The 16,657-nt window shown below is 42.7% G+C and overlaps 1 protein-coding gene across 2 annotated transcripts; it reads right to left on the bottom strand.

Moving 5' to 3' along the window:
* Positions 1–174: 174 nt before the first annotated feature.
* On the bottom strand, positions 175–15,807 carry tefa (TEF transcription factor, PAR bZIP family member a). Of its 2 annotated transcripts, none has more exons than XM_024387923.1 (5): positions 15,548–15,807; positions 9,538–9,897; positions 8,139–8,359; positions 843–1,054; positions 175–366 (listed from the first exon to the last, which is right to left on the bottom strand). In XM_024387923.1, exons 1-5 carry the CDS (start codon positions 15,621–15,623, stop codon positions 345–347), a joined length of 891 nt encoding a protein of 296 aa, XP_024243691.1. In that variant the 5' UTR covers positions 15,624–15,807; the 3' UTR covers positions 175–344. The 2 variants fall into 2 exon arrangements, with proteins under 2 accessions (XP_024243691.1, XP_024243692.1); XM_024387924.2 differs by lacking the exon at positions 15,548–15,807 and adding an exon at positions 11,033–11,514.
* Between the last annotated feature and the right edge of the window lie 850 nt (positions 15,808–16,657).

The raw sequence follows: 16,657 nt of genomic DNA, 5'->3' as shown, positions 1-16,657 counted from the left end.
GTAAAATACACTGTGTCCGTAAAAAGCCAAAGTGTTGTTGTCCATTAGTTTACTCAAATTAGGGGTGGTGGTGGTAGGGTTAGGGGAAAATAAAAAGGAAAATATATATTTACAAAACAAATATATGGGGGGGGATTAGAAATTATGCATACAATTACATTGATGGAAGCTACAATCTATTTGCAATATTAAAGCTGATCTACCCCCTAAATTTAAAAAAATTAAAAGTCAAATAAAAACAATAAGCAGCAGTCACTAATACAATTCACTCAATCTTCTGATCCATCTATCCATTGTATTTGATTCAATTACTTCACCCACACCACAAATAAATCAATAATAGTCTACTGGTCTTCCAGCAATGCACTTGAAAGAGAAGAGAAAAAGTAGATTATTTACCAGGAAAGGAAGACGGGGAGTTAACATGAGGTGATGAGGGGAGGTTAACGTTTCATTACCACATTATTCATAAATTCTACCCATCAAACGTGTGTTATACAGGGAGTACTGTGTTATAAAGGAGCAAAACACATAAGGTCACGTCTCACTGGTTATTTTGTAGTGTATTCATTGCAATAATATGCCTGCCTTCCTCTACCTCAACGGGATGTCATCGTTTCCTTTTCCTCATCTGTCTCACTGAGGAGCTCATATTTACTGCATATCACTGTCTCTCATTGTTTCGTACGCAGCTAATGTGAGCAGTGCAACAGGGGATATTCACAATTGATTTATGACCACAAACAAAGGATGTTGCTACTTAGTGCCCTGACCAAAATGAAGTGAATAGCTGATGCAATCTGTGTGCAACGGCCGGCATTTGTTTGTGTTTGGTCCCTTACAGCTCTCCGAATTTGGCCACGTAGCGGGCCACAACATTCTTGCTGCGGGCAAAGTCATTCCGTAGCTCGCCCACTTCCTGTCGTAGCGCCGTGTTCTCACGCTCCAGGAACGCCGCCCGCACCGTGATCTGGTTCTCCTTGAGTCGGCGCGCGTCCCGGGAACGCTTTGCCGCCACGTTGTTCTTCTTCCTCCTCTGCCAGTACTTCTCATCCTTGTGAGGAGGAGAGGGGGAAAGAGAAAGAGCAGAGAGAGAACAAGGTTGTTATTGAAAGCGACCTTAATGATGAGAGCATTAAGGTCGCTTTCAATTCAATGTCACTGCTGTGTTATTGAAAGCGACCTTAATGATGAGAGCATTAAGGTCGCTTTCAATTCAATGTCGCTGCTAAGTTATTGAAAGCTTTGTTAAAAAGCAAAAGCTAGTTTTCCCCTCACTGGCGCTAGGTCATTTAAAAAGACCTTCAGAATGACTGAATGCTCTATGACAGTGGTCACCAACATTTGAGTCAAGATCACTTTCACAGTCAAATCAAATTTTATTGGTCACATACACATATTTAGTAGATGTTATTGCGGGTGTAGCAAAATGCTTGTTTCTAGCTCCAACAGTGCAGTAGTATCTAACAATTCACAACAATACACACATCTAAAAGTAAAACAATGGAATAAAGAAATATATAAATATTATGACGAGCAATGTTGGAGTGGCATTGACTAAAATACAGTAGAATAGAATACAGTATTTACAGATGAAATGAGTAAAGAAGTACCGTAATTGCTGGACTATTAAGCGCACCTGAATATAAACCGCACCCACTGAATTATTAAAAAAATATGTATTTTGTACATAAATACGCCGCACATGTCTATAAGCCGCAGGTGCCTACCGGTACATTGAAACAAATTAACTTTACACAGCCTTTAAACGAAACACGGCTTGTAACAAAAATTAAAACAGTAGCCTACCAAGCCTCCTCCTGTGCACTGAAACCACTGAAGTCATCTCCTTCGGTGTCGGAGTTGAATAGCCTCAGAATTGCTTCATCCGATGTTGGATCGTTTTCATTGTCGCTCTCGTCACTTTCATCCGGAGGCAAATACCCCGCTGAGCTCATGCTGCCCCTTCAACACGCAGCAGTCCAGCCTTTCGAAACCCATTGATGATAGTGGATTTTTTGGCAATGCTCCACGCTGTCAGGACCCACTGGCAGAACCCACTGGCAGACTTGACCATAAGTTGCTCTTCGCATGCGGCCCGTTTTAGTGAAGGATTTCTCCCCACTTGTCATCCAAGACTCCCACTGAACATGGAGCGCCACCTTAAATGCACGATTTACACTGATGTCGAGTGGCTGCAACTACTTTGGGCCATCTGCTTTTCTTCCCTCTGAAAGGTTTGTTGTCTTTTTGCACTGAGTCAGTTCCTCACGCTGCTGTTTACAAAGTCTTATAATCGACTCATTAAGGCCAAGCTCCCTTGCAGCAGCTCTATTTCCTTTTCCAACAGCCAGATCGATCGCCTTCAACTTGAAAGCTGCATCATATGCATTTCTCCGTGTCTTTGCCATGAGGGTGACAATTACTACCGTAATCAAAATGATGGGAAGTTTGAGCGCGCTCGATTTACGTCACATTATGTGACGGTGCTCAGTTTTTTGGCGGCGGCATGAATCTTGCGAAAGCGGGAAAAATCCATAAATTAGCCGCGTCATTGTATAAACCGCGAGGTTCAAAGTGTGGGAATAAAGTAGCGGCTTATAGTCCAGCAATTACGGTATATAAACATGAAAGTGACTATTGTTCCATTATCAACGTGGCCAGTCATTCCATGTATATAGGGCAGCAGCCTCTAAGGTGCAGAGTTGAGTAGTCGGGTGGTAGCCAGCTAGTGACGGTTATTTAACAGTCTGATTTTAGTTTAGTTTATTAATTCGACCATTTAAAAAAACAAGCACACATAAAACTTAAAAGCCATACATGCGCACATTAATAAAATCATTGAGGATAACACACAAAGTCTAGGACTTATTTCCATTGTGGTCCTCTTGAGACAAGATGGATAGACAAGATCCAACACAGTATGGCAGTGAAATAATAAAACAAAAGCAGAGAAGAAGAACATCTATCTCATCATTCCAGTTACATCATAGGGGTTATTCATATGGGCGCAGAGGACATCAAACATATTTTTACTTTATATTTAAAGCTGCCCAGAGAGGACGTTGTTTTTATAGGCAGAGGCAACTCATTCCATTCTGAGGCTCCAGTATACAAGAAAGTACCTTTCCCAGCATTACTCCTGAACCTGTAGAAGCACACATCAGCAACACCTGATCTGGTGCTGTGATTGTGTGCATCCCTAACACGAGGAAAGTAAATCACTTAGATATCTGGGCGCAGGACCATAAATACTCCTGTAAACCAAACCGAGTCTAATCTGGGACACCCTAGCCTCAACAGGCAGCCAGTTTAGTTTCTGAAAGCAGCTCCTGCCTATGTGAGTATGTGGACTCACCTTCATTACTACCCTGATCAGCTTACTCTGGGCTATCTGGAGCTTCCCCTTCATAAGTTTGGATAAGCCCCCAAACCAGGAAGTACTAGCATAGTCAAAATGGCATTGAATGAGGGCAGTAGCTAGCACTTTCATGGAGTCCTTATATCAAGCAGTTTGGACTTTCTAGCCAAAAACTTAGTCCTGGCATTAACCTTCCCTAGCACCTTATTGGCCATGCTCACACCTCCCAAGCTTCCATCAAGGATACATTCCAAGTAGCTAACAAAGGTTTTAGTAGTCAGCACCTCACCACCTAACTCCACTCTCAAGGTTTTGCTCGCCTGAGGTAGTGCATCTCGTGATAAGCTGTAGACCACACTATTTACCAAGAGAGTGTATCTCTATTTTTCATAGCTGTCTATTTACCACCACAAACCCGAAGCTGGCACTAAGACGGCACTCAACAAGCTGTATAAGGCCATAAGCAAACAGGAAAATGCTCATCCAGAGGCGGCGCTCCTAGTGGCCAGGGACTTTAACGCAGGGAAACTTAAATCTGTTTTACCTCATTTCTACCAGCATGTTAAATGTGCAACCAGAGGGAAAAAGAACTCTGGACCACCTTTACTCCACCCACAGAGACACGTACAAAGCTCTCCCACTCCCTCCATTTGGCAAATCTGACCATAACTCTATTCTCCTCACTCCTGCTTACATGCAAAAACCAAAGCAGGAAGTACCAGTGACTCGCTCAATAAGGTAGTGGTCAGATGACACAGATGCTAAGCTAGCACAGACTGGACTATGTTCCGGGATTGTTCCGATGGCATTGAGGAAAACATCAGTCACTGGCTTTATCAATAAGTGCATCGATGGCATCATCCCCACAGTGACCGTACGTGCCCCAACCAAAAGCCATGGATTACAGGCAACATCCGCCCTGTGCTAATGGGTAGAGCTGCCGCTTCAAGGTGCGGGGCACTAATCCGGACGCTTATAATAAATCCCGCTTTGAAAGGCTTGTCATGGCTCACAACACCATTGTCCAAGAAACCTGAACAAAAATAACAGATACGTGAGAATGCTATTCACTGACTACAGCTCAGCGTTCAACACCATAGTGCCCTCAAAGCTCATCACTAAGCTAAGGACCCTGGGACTAAACACCTCCCTCTGCAACTGGATCCTGACAGGCTACCCCCAGGTGGTAAGGTAGGTAACAATACATCCTCCACGCTAATCCTCAACACGGGGGCACCTCAGGGGTGCGTGCTCAGTCCCCTACTGTACTCTGTGTTCACTCATGTCGTGCTTGGCCATGCAGTCTCCAACACCATCATTAAATTTGCCGACAACACAACAGTGGTAGACCGATCACCGGCAACGATGAGACAGCCTATGGGGAGGTCAGAGACCTGGCAGTGTGGTGCCAGGATAACAACCTCTCCCTCAACGTGATCAAGACAAAGGAGATGATTGTAGACAACAGAATAAGGAGGACCGAGCACATCCCCCATTCTCATCGACGGGGCTGTAGTGGAGCAGATTGAGAGCTTCAAGTTCTTGGTGTCCACATCACCAACAAACTATCATGTTCCAAACACACCAAGACAGTTGTGAAGAGGGCATGACAATACCTATTCCCCCTCAGGAGACTGAAAAGACTTGGCATGAGTCTTCAGATCCTCAAAACGTTCTACAGCTGCACCATCGAGAGCATCCTGACTGGTTGCATCACCGCCTGGTATGGCAACTGCTCGGCAAGGCACGACAGAGGGTAGTGTGTACGGCCCAGTACATCACCGGGTCCAGGCTTCCTGCCATCCAGGACCTCTATATTAGGTGGTGTCAGAAGAAGGTCCAAAATATTGGCAAAGACTTCAGCCGCTCTAGTCATAGTCTGTTCTACTTGATACCGTACGGCAAGTGGTACCGGAGCGCCAAGTCTAGGTCCAAAAGGCTTCTTAACAGCTTCTACCCCCAAGCCATAAGACTCCTGAACAGCTAATCAAATGGCTACCCGGACTATTTGCATTGTCCACCCCCCACCCCCCTGCCATTTTTATGCTGCTGCTACTCTGTTTAATATCCTTGCATAGTCACTTTACCTCTACCTACATGTACATATTACCTCAATTACCTCAACTAACCAGTGCCCCCACATATTGACTCTGTACCGGTACCCCCTATATATAGCCTCGCTAATGTTATTTTATTCTTGTTCCTTCATTTTTTAAATTGATTTTTTACTTCAGTTTATTTTAGTAAATACAACTGCATTGTTGATTAAGGGCTTGTAAGTAAGCATTTCACTGTAAGGTCTACACCTGTTGTATTCGGCGCATGTGACAAATAAAATTTGATTTATAGTCCACGATCAGCTCCTTCATTCTTGTTGACATTGAGGTAGAGGTTATTTTCCTGGCACCATTCCGCCACGGCCGTCACCTCCCTGTAGGCTGTCTCGTCATTGTTGGTAATCAGGCCTACTACTGTTGTGTCGTCTGCAAACTTGATGATTGAGGTGGAGGCATGCATGGCCACGCAGTCATTGGTGAACAGGGAGTACAGGAGGGTGCTGAGCAAGCACCCTTGTGGGGCCTGTGTTGAGGATCAGCCAAGTGGAGGTGCTGTTACCTACCCTTTCCACCGGGTGGCAGCCCATCAGGAAGTCCAGGACCCAGTTGCACAGGGCGGGGTTCAGACCCAGGGCCGCAAGCTTAATGGTGAGCTTGGAGGGTACTATGGTGTTGAAGGCTGAGCTATAGTCAAAAAGCAAGCAGAGATCAACTGCTCAGATTATAATTTTTGTTGTTGTTGCATGACTTATTTTTCTACATTAACCTAATAAAAACAGTTCTGTAGGAATGAGGTTTGTGCAGTAGGTAGGCCGAATACATTCTCACAGCACATTAGCTATATGCCTGGCAATATTGTTCTTCTCAGACCATATTATATACACTGAACAAAAATATAAAATGCAACATGTAGTGTGTTGGTCCAATGTTTAATGAGCTGAAATAAAAGATAACAAAAATGTTCAAAAAGCGTATTTCCCTAAAATGTTGTGCACAAATTTGTTTACATCCTCGTTAGGAGCATTTCTCCTTTGCCAAATTAATCCATCCACATGACAGGTGTGGCATATCAAGTAGCTGATTAAACAACATGATTACACAGGTGCACCTTGTGCTGTGGACAATAAAAGGCCACTCTAAAATGTCTAGTTTTGTCACACAACACCACAGATGTCAATTTGAGGGTGCGTGCAATTGGCATGCTGACAGCAGGAATGTCCACCAGAGCTGTAGCCCGATAATTTAATGTTCATTTCTCTACCATAAGCCACCCCCAATGTCATTTTAGAGAATTTGGCAGTACGTTCAACCGGCCTCACAACCGCAGACCACATATAACCACGCCAGCCCAGGACCTCCACATCCGGCTTCTTCGTCTGAGACCAACCACCCGGGTAGCTCATAAAAGTATTTTGGTCTGTAATAATGCCCTTTTGTTGGAAAAAAAACAAATTCTGATTGGGTGGGCCTGGCTCCCAAGTGGGTGGGCCTATGCCATCCCAGACCCATCCATGGCTGTGTCCCTGTCCAATCCATAGATTAGGGCCTAATTTATTTATTTCAATTGACTGATTTATATTTTTGTTCAGTATATTTTAACACTTGAGCTTTGATAACAAAATAGATCAGTTTGTGTAGCACTTGCAAGGCACAGCTGAGCATAAATTGAAATAATTTGTACCTGCATCTGATGATCATGGTGCTTTCAAGACAACTGGGAACTCTGGAGAAAAAAAACTAAATTAAATCATGAAGTCAGTGATCTTCAGGTCGGAGTGCTAGAAAGAGGCCCGAGTTTCCGACTTGGAATTCGGAGTTGGATGACCGTTCAAAAAGATTTTTCCCCAGCCGGATCTAGTTTTTTTCTGAGTTCCCATTTGTCTTGAACAGACTGAAGTCGGAGATGTCCAAGTTCTGAGTTTCCTTTTGTTTTGAACAAGGCATTAGTCTCAGCGGAGGGAGGGAGAGAGCAGCAGAGGGTCCGCCTCTCTTGGTCCCTCTCTCCCTTCCTTTGCTCCGGTGAGACTGACCAGAGAGTGGACAGGGTCTTCCACCTGATGGCGAAACTCGAGTCGCACCGCATCAGCATCTGCCTCATGCATGTTCCTATGACCAGAGAAAGTGAAATATTTCTCGATATTAAAATAGACACGGCAAGCTGCTAACAATAAAAACGCAGGGCTATCAATACACTTGGCTACTAATTCAAAGCAGCTGCAGCGCGAGTGGTAGTACGAAGAAGCGCATTTTATGTTGTGTAATAGTGTTGAATAAAAACAGTGTTGACAGTGCTGTATAAAAACTTAAACATAAACTCACTTCTAAAAACAGCAACTCTTTACATTCTCTCTCAGGTCATGGTTTTTTAAAAGTTATGAAATCTCATGTAGGCTAATATCAAACTTTGCTGGAAGCCATAGGCACGGTGACACTCGATTTAGCCACAGATCTCCCAACAGTGGCAAGAAAAAAAAGGAGCAAGCCTTCATCATTGGCTTTTCTACAGAAATGTTTGGTGATCGACTAGGAATGCCTTGAAGATCAACCAGTCGCAGTTGGTGACCACTGTTCTATGAACTAACTGGTGGTACTGTAAACCACAATTAAATAACTATTTTTAAAAAACATCCTATTTCTCTTCTTGGAATTTGAAAAGAAAATGTATACACCTACCTACCACACCCTTATCATCGTTTCCGACCTCCATGTCTCTGACTTACCTTAGAATCCTCAGGTACATACACCTTCTTGGCCTTCTTGATCATGGGCTGTGGTTTGAGTTCCTCCTCTGAGAACTTGTGTTTGCGTGGGTTGAACAGCTCTCCTCCAGGAACGCTGGACAGGACCAGGTCCGTAGGGTCCGGATCAAAGTTCACGTTCACCTCAATCTCCTCCGGGTCGATGGTTTCAGGGGTCAGCCTGTCCTTGTCTGTCACCACCTCTGTGGGGGAGATACAGGTGACCAAGCATTAGGTTAAGGTTTCAAGTATACCGTTTTGGTTTGTTGGGTTCTAACTTGAAATATACTTATTCCTGACACTATATAAGAACATATGGATTTCATTACATGTATGATAACTGTTTATATTCTGTGTCAATGAAGGGTGAATAAGGAATGTGTATCGAAAGTTACTGAGGGAGGCAAAGGGCAACAGTTAATATCTGATAAGGCAAGCCAGCTGCGGAACTAAAGAGGAGCGAGGAATTTGGCTTGAGGTCAAGTCAGCAGAAGAAGTGAGAAGAAACCTCTGGAAGGGGGTCCAGAGGGGCCCACCACAACAACCCTCTTTACAGTTCTCTCACACACATACACTTCCACGCCCACAAAGGTTCTAGCATCAGGCAGGGCCATGACTACACCAGTAAGAGGAACCAATGAAGTTCCTGCCTAGCAACAGACATGTATTGGCTGTCTAGATGTGTAAAGAGTTGACCCCGCCTAGTAGGAGGTTATAAATATATGTACTTGTATCTTCATAGCTTGTTTTTTTAGCTGTTTGACCCAATGGGATGAATAAACTTGGCTTGAGGTTTTTCTAGTCGTCCGTTTGAGTCATTACTATTTGTTCAGAACCTAACAGGTTGATGGGTAAATGCTACAATCAGTTTTAAGGGTAAATAAATGCTCCCAATGTAAATGGAACATTCTGTTCGGTAGAAACATACATTTGGCTCTAACCTGTTTATATCCTGAACTGGAGAATTTTAAAAATAAATCCAGGCTTCTACATTCGATAAAGATGGCCTCATGTAGCCCAGCCCACATCTGTTGGTCAGCTCGTAATAAACACCACGGTTGTCTTGACCACTCAGCATAGCTAGGATCTATTTTTACCACCATCTACAGTAGCACACACAACAGTACATACAGCCTTGAATGACATTCAAACAAACCAGTATGTGTTTCTCCGTACATGTGCCATGTGTGCCCTTGGTGCTCAGACATGTCTGACTGTCTATGGCAGAACCAAGAACAACTTACTTGGTTTACTTTGAGCTTAAATACATTTGAGTCACGCTTTGTATTACACCATGTAACTACTAGGGTAATTCTCTATGTAATAACACTAACAGACCATTAGTGCATAAGGCTCTAATGATTTCACAGGTGTAGCCTACCGGTGTTGGCTGCGCTATCAGCACTGTTGAGGGTGATGGTGACCACCTCCTCCTCACACTGGTCTAGTTCCAGGACCGGCAGCAGGGAGATTGGGGCAGCGGGGGCTGTCGTGGTGCTGGTTGGCTTCTCTGTCTTCTTCCCTGCAATTTCCATGTTGAGAGCATTGTCCAGGGACAAGGTGGGGATGCCGTTCTCGATGAGGAACTCCTCCAGGTCCATGTACTCCAGGTGGAAGGTCTCCCCGTTGTACGGGATGGTCTTATCCCAGATGGCGGGGGTCAGGGCGGCCGACGGACCCAGCCCGCTCCCTCCTCCAAGGTCCACATCGTCCCCCGTAAAAAGCTTATCCTTGTCATTGTCTGTGGCAGCAAAAACAGAAGAGCCTTGTATAATATTATGGGTTATGGCAAGCATGATAAAACAAGTTGCGAGAAGACAGGCATTGTAAATGGGTTTATTTGACATGGTCATTCAGTAAATGGTTTAATCCATTTACACTCAGGACATATTCCATATAAGTGGTCCATGTGAGAACCAAACCCACAAATCCGATCATGCAAGCACCATATTTCAACCAATGGAAGAGATATGATGAAATATTAGACCTACATCACTATTTGGTGGAAAGGGGCCCGTGACACTAGCCAGACGAATATGTGACCTAGCCTACTAATATATGCAGTTTTCAAAACAACTGGGAACTGAACAATCTCCTGCTTCAATGCCTTCAAGACCACTGGTAACTCGAAGAAACGAACATCGTTTTGAACGGTCATCCAACTCAGACTTTGTGACCTGAAAATCACTGTCCATGTTTCCATTAACTTGTCCATAGATTTTTTGTGACATTTATAAAATTCGCATACAATATGCAGGCTAGGGTGCGTTTCCATGTAACTCGTGTGGATGAAAAGGCTTAAGCCTGTATGACAACAGCGCCCCGCATACCTTCATAATGATTCGGCAATCATCGTTTATTCGAAAAACACTGTCTCAATCATCATTTGTCGCAAAAAAGAAAGTTCGTCAGTAGAATAATCCACCCCTATCGAACGGAAGGGGGGGGGGGGTATATCTTTAGAAAATGTCTACTATATCTGCCATTTCCATTTACACGTGTCGCATTTTCTTTTTTGCGACCTTGTTTTTGTCAATAGAGATGCGTAAATGGAAACCTGCCTAGTGAGTGGTGAGGAGGAGGAGAGTTGAAGGGAGTGGGGAGAGAAGAATTTACGGTCAACTGTGTATGCGGTCTGAGAACCACAGAACTCAAGTGCAGCTACCCAATTTTAGTTAAAATTCGGATAAAAGGATACCTGAATGCTTGGTTGATCATAACACTATAGAAACAAACAGACAGGATGTGATTTTGTGTAAGCCTATCCATTTTAGGCTACTACTTTGCATAAATTGTATTCGCATTCGGCCTCTTCTCAGTTTGCTGCCTATAACAAACGGTGCGTGTAACCCCCACATAGAAGCATCTAGACTTACCATCGTCGCTCTCGAGTAAATTCGGTTGGGGCATTAACATGATTTTCTTCAATACCACGGGAAACGCACCCGGTGACCCCTTGAATGTTTCATACTTGGTTGTGATCCTCTCCAGACATGTTTGCCGGTAATTACGCAACAACTAAATTTAAAGATAGGCTACTTCAACAATGAAGCTTGGACTACCCTACCAATCTCCTGTCCGTGAAAAAAGTAGCCTATCAATTCAGAGATAGTGACACCGAGATTAGGCTAAAGGTTATGTTGCAGCAAACGACTCGACATTAGTTAACCCCTCCGATTCTGATCGATTCTCCAAATAATCCAACAAAAAAAAACGTTTTTTGGTCAAGAGAAATCGCACCTCGTAGAGTAGAAAATATAAAACAGCCCTGCCCCGATAGGTGCTCTTCTCTGCCATTATGAATATTAACATTCTTTGCGCGACGTAGGCAAGGCGTGACACCATTGGTTGACAAAATATTATATGTCCGTTGTAATCCTGCATAAATGAGAGGAAAACTTGTTGGGAGGGGGAAGCAACCCCAATGACATCTCCATTCTGTTAGACTTCTGCTGGCTTCACGTGCTCGTGGAAAATGGTAATGCCACGTTCAAAACACATGACAATAGTAGTGTAAAGTACTTAAGTAAAAATACTACTTTATTTTCTTTTGGAATGTAGTAAAGTCAAATGTATTTTTTACTCCATACGTTTTTCCTGACAACCAAAAGTACTCGTTACATTTTGAACGCTTAGCAGGACAAGAACAATGTCTAATTCACACACTCATCAAGAGAACATCCACAGTCATCCCTACTGCCTCGGATCTAGCGGACTCACTAAACACATGCTTTGTTTGTAAATTATATCTGAGTTTTGGGTGAGATCTCACACCATAATTTGCAAATAAATTCATAAAAAATCCTACAATGTGATTTTCTGGATTTGTTTTCCTCATTTTGTCTATCATAGTTGAAGTGTACCTATGATGAAAATTACAGGCCTCTCATCTTTTTAAGTGGGAGAACTTGCACAATTGGTGGCTGACTAAATACTTTTTTGCCCCACTGTATATTTTGAATGTGAGATTCTTCAGTAGCCACCCTTTGCCTTGAGAGCTTTGCACACTCTTGGCATTCTCTCAACCAGCTTCACGAGGTAGTCACCTGGAGTGCATTTCAAGTGCAATTGCAAAAACCATCAAGCGCTACGATGAAACTTGCTCTCATGAGGACCGACACAGGAAAGGAAGACCCATAGTTACCTCGCTGCAGAGGATAAGTTCATTAGAGTTACCAGCCTCAGAAAATAGGCAATTAACTGCACCTCAGATTGCAGCCCAAATAAATGCTTCACAGAGTTCAAGTAACAAACACAACATCTGTTGTCAACAACATCTCTCCTCCTGTTCAGAGAAGACTGCTTGAATCAGGCCTACATTGTCGAATTGTTGCAAAGAAACCACTACTAAAGGACACCAATAAGAAGAAACTTGCTTGGGCCAAGAAACACGAGCTTTGGAAATCTGTCCTTTGGTCTAACGAGTCCAAATGAGAGATTTTTGGTTTCAACCGCTGTGTCTTTGTGAGACGCAGAGTAGGTGAACAGATTGCTGCCCCCCTTTTACGCTCCTGCTACTCTCTGTTTATTATCTATGCATAATCACTTTCACTCCACTTACATGTACATATTACCTAAATTACCTCGACTAACCAGTGCCCCCCACACATTGGCTCTGTACCGGTACCCCCTGTATATAGTCTCACTATTGTTGTTTTACTGCTGCTCTTTAATTATTTGTTACTTTTATTTCTTATTCATATTTTTTAAACTGCATTTGTTGGTTAGGGGCTTGTAAGTAAGCATTTCACTGTAAGGTCTACACCTGTTGTATTCAGCGCATGTGACTAATACAATTTGATTTAAGATGATCTCCGCATGTGTGGTTCTCACCGTGAAGCAGGGAGGTGGTGGTGTGATGGTGCTTTGCTGTGATATATTTAGAATTCAAGGCACACTCACCCAGCATGGCTACCACAGCATTCTGCAGCGATACGCCATCCCATCTGGTTTGCGCTTAGTGGGACTATCATTTGTTTTTCAACAGGACAATGACCCAACACACCTTCAGGCTGTGTAAGGGCTATTTGACCAAGAAGGAGAGTGATTGAGTGCTGCATCAGTTGACCTGGCCTCCACAATCACCCGACCTCAACCCAATTGAGATGGTTTGGGATGAGTTGGACCGGAGAGTGAAGGAAAAGCAGCCAACAAGTGCTCAGCATATGTGGAAACTCCTTCAGGACTGTTAGAAAAGCATTCCAGGTGACTACCTCATGAAGCTGGTTGAGATAATCCAGGCAAAGGGAGGCTACTTTAAAGAATGTCAAATATAAAATATATTTTGATTTGTTTAACACTTTTTTGGTTACTACATGATTCCATGTGTTATTCTACAATGTAGAAAGAAAGAAAAACCCTTGAATGAGTAGGTGTGTCCAAACTTTTGACTGCTACTGTATATTTAGACATGGGCCTTCATACGCATATATAGCATAACAGCCAAATGCACAACATACTAAGCCCTTACTCAAAACATTTAGATATAGGGATAGACATGATACACAAGTTGTCAAACATTTGTTTTCTACAGATCAAGCAGAGGCAAAGACAGCATTCTTGTATTGTAATCTGAGGAGTAAAATAGATTTTTTTAGGGGGCATTACTGCAAGAGTACAGTGTGCTGTTCTGTCTGTATACAGAGCTAGTCTAGCATCCTCACCACAGTAAGAGGGAAAAATATAGATGTCATCCACTACTGTCTTTAAGACACCTTCATAAATCCTTTACAAGGCCTACATAGATGCTTCACAAATTTAAAAGCTATTGATTGGCCTACTATACAGTATAAAAGCTATTGATTGGCCTACTATACAGTATAAAAGCTATTGTATCAGGTCCTCCTTACATCTGGCATTTTGCCAAATGTGTCATCACCCTTTTTCACTCTCTGGATGTTTGCTTCTGAATAATTTGTTTAGCATCTATGAAGGCCTTATAAAAAAAAGTCCATCCAAAGGGGTGATATGGTATTCAGGAGACAAGAGTGTATCTGTCACCATCAAGACGAGGGGATGGACCTCCAGGGAATTACTGGCACTGCCAGCATGACCTTACACTTTGTCCCCCTCCCCTCGTGTGAGAGATACGATCTGATATATTTTATTGTCCATTTACATGGAAATTAATTTTGTGACGTCAGTATACAAATACACAAACGACACAATATAAATACACATGCAGTACAGAAAACTGGAAAGTTAGTACACAAGTCACACATTTACATTTTCACCTATTCAAAGCCTCTGCGACCTACTTTCCGACCTTGTATTGGGCATTCATCTGTCCCACTGTTCAGCAGTCTGATGGCTGATGGAATGAAACTCTCCTGGCTTATATTATTGCTTAACAGTGGGGCCCTTTATCTCCTTCCTCAGGGCAGCAGCTCAAACATTGGGCAAGATTGTGCGTGGGTTCCTCTATGACGCACTTGGCTTTGATCGCGCTACACAGCCAAGGGCACCAATGTGTGTACTTAACAGTCTCTCCCAAGGCCTTACAAACATTTGTGTGAATGTGTATAATTATCAGCAATTGGTTTGGGAAGAGGATATCACAAGATTAGTGAGCTCTGTGTTTACAGGTCATATTATTAGACTACCAGCATTTCCTTACCAAGTGCATACCAGACAGCTCTTATGTGGACAGGTTGTATCATTAGGTTTTAGGTGCCAAGTCCTGTCCAGTGGTATTTGGCTATTGGGAGTTGATGTCAGTGGTTCGAGTGTTGTGAATGCCCTGAGTAATTTGTATCTTGAGTGTGATCAGTATGTTTAGGAGTACCTGACACCACTTGCATTTTGCAACTGTCCATGTTTAAATTGTCTCATGAATTTAAGTGAAAAATCATATCTACTCTAATCTTGTTTTACAATCTGGTTAAGTGTTGACAACATCTGCTTGGACTGTTTATATAAATCACATCCAATCCAATCTCACAAATGAGAGAACACAACCAAATCCAGAACAGAACAAGTGAATAGAGAGAGCCCTCTAAGGATGACAAACCGTAATCCTACTTCTCCCTTCAACCCCCACACCACATGATGCTGGCATGTTGATTAAATCGGAGGTCAATCTTGTGATCAAATTGCCTAGGCTAAACCGAGACGCTGTCAAAATGGCACCAGGGTTTTATTGAGGTTACGCAATATATAGGACATGCAGTGAGAAATTAGTCCAACATTTTGTATTTATAGTCGAAGAGTGTTCACAGACAGGACATTGTTTATGCTTGCAACAAATGTATCAAATAGGTTTTATGGTTGGAACACTGGTACGCGCGTGGTTTACTATAGTGCTGGGGAAACATTATTCGTTAACATTCAGACACAGCGCAATTTATTGACAATGTTCACAAAGAAATAACGATTATTTTGCTTCTTCTTACCGTTGTAATCAAATGTAGGAACAGTGAAGGGGTCCTCTAGCAGAGCTTTGAAAATCTCCGGAATCTCTGAAGACATCTTTTCTAAAAGTTTTTAAAGATCTCCTGGTCTGACTATCAATTAAAAACTGGAGCAGATATATGAAATTGACAAGATTTATCAACGCTTCCAAGTTCAACAGCAGAAAAAATATCCACATGTAAAACGAGATTGATGGACATGTGGAAAATGTAAACCTCGTTTTTATGACCACAGGTTTGTATCCCGCCCCTCAGCGATTTTCCCCCATGATCTAGCCAATCACTGCTAGAAACTTACGGAAAGAGTCGTGATAGGTTTCTCCTGTTGTCCGACAAAATAGGGAAAGCCAATCGGATGCGTTTACTGTATTACCTAAGAAACAAAAATACGTTGTTACGAAATAAATCTACGTGCTCGGCAAAAAAAAACACGAATTAGTTGCCTCACCGTTTGTCTTTCCTAAATAGGTCACTGATCTAAAGATATGTAAACGGTAAATTAAATTGGCTAGCGGTTTGCTCTCTGCACAGAAAATAGGATTTTGCAGAGGATTATGGGGTATAGCATTTGTGTGTGTGTGTGTGTGTGTGTGAGGGGGGAGCTTGCCTGTTTTGCATTAATACATGTCACATATCAGTTTGCAAACAATGTAAAAAAAAAAATATATATATATATATATATCATTGAGTTAATAAAGCTACATACAAACGTCTATTTTTTGTTTTCTTGAGTAAGGTAGCTCCAAAATGCAGGTGTTTCAGCCAAGTTTACTGCTTTCTGTGGTGGGGCGAACCAGCAGAAAATACAGAGCGTTGCGCTGTGATTGGCTCAGTGTTCGGTCACTCATGGGGACACTACGTCACCCCCAAGGGGAGATATAAAAAATTCTCGGGTGCAGCCATAGTTACATTACAAGTGCCCATCCAAGAAGGCTCAAGGTCATTGGCCACAGATAAAATTATGTTAAATCGCATAAAATGTACAGTAGCAGTGATTGGACTGATCATGTCAACATCCTACTTTCAAAATCTTAGCTAGCAGTCATCATCACGAATCAAGTCGACAATCTACTCACAAATCCTTTTTAATCC

The sequence above is a fragment of the Oncorhynchus tshawytscha genome, linkage group LG25, assembly GCF_018296145.1.
Source record: "Oncorhynchus tshawytscha isolate Ot180627B linkage group LG25, Otsh_v2.0, whole genome shotgun sequence".
Lineage (NCBI taxonomy): Eukaryota > Metazoa > Chordata > Actinopteri > Salmoniformes > Salmonidae > Oncorhynchus > Oncorhynchus tshawytscha.
This window is presented reverse-complemented; position numbering and strand designations above follow the sequence as displayed.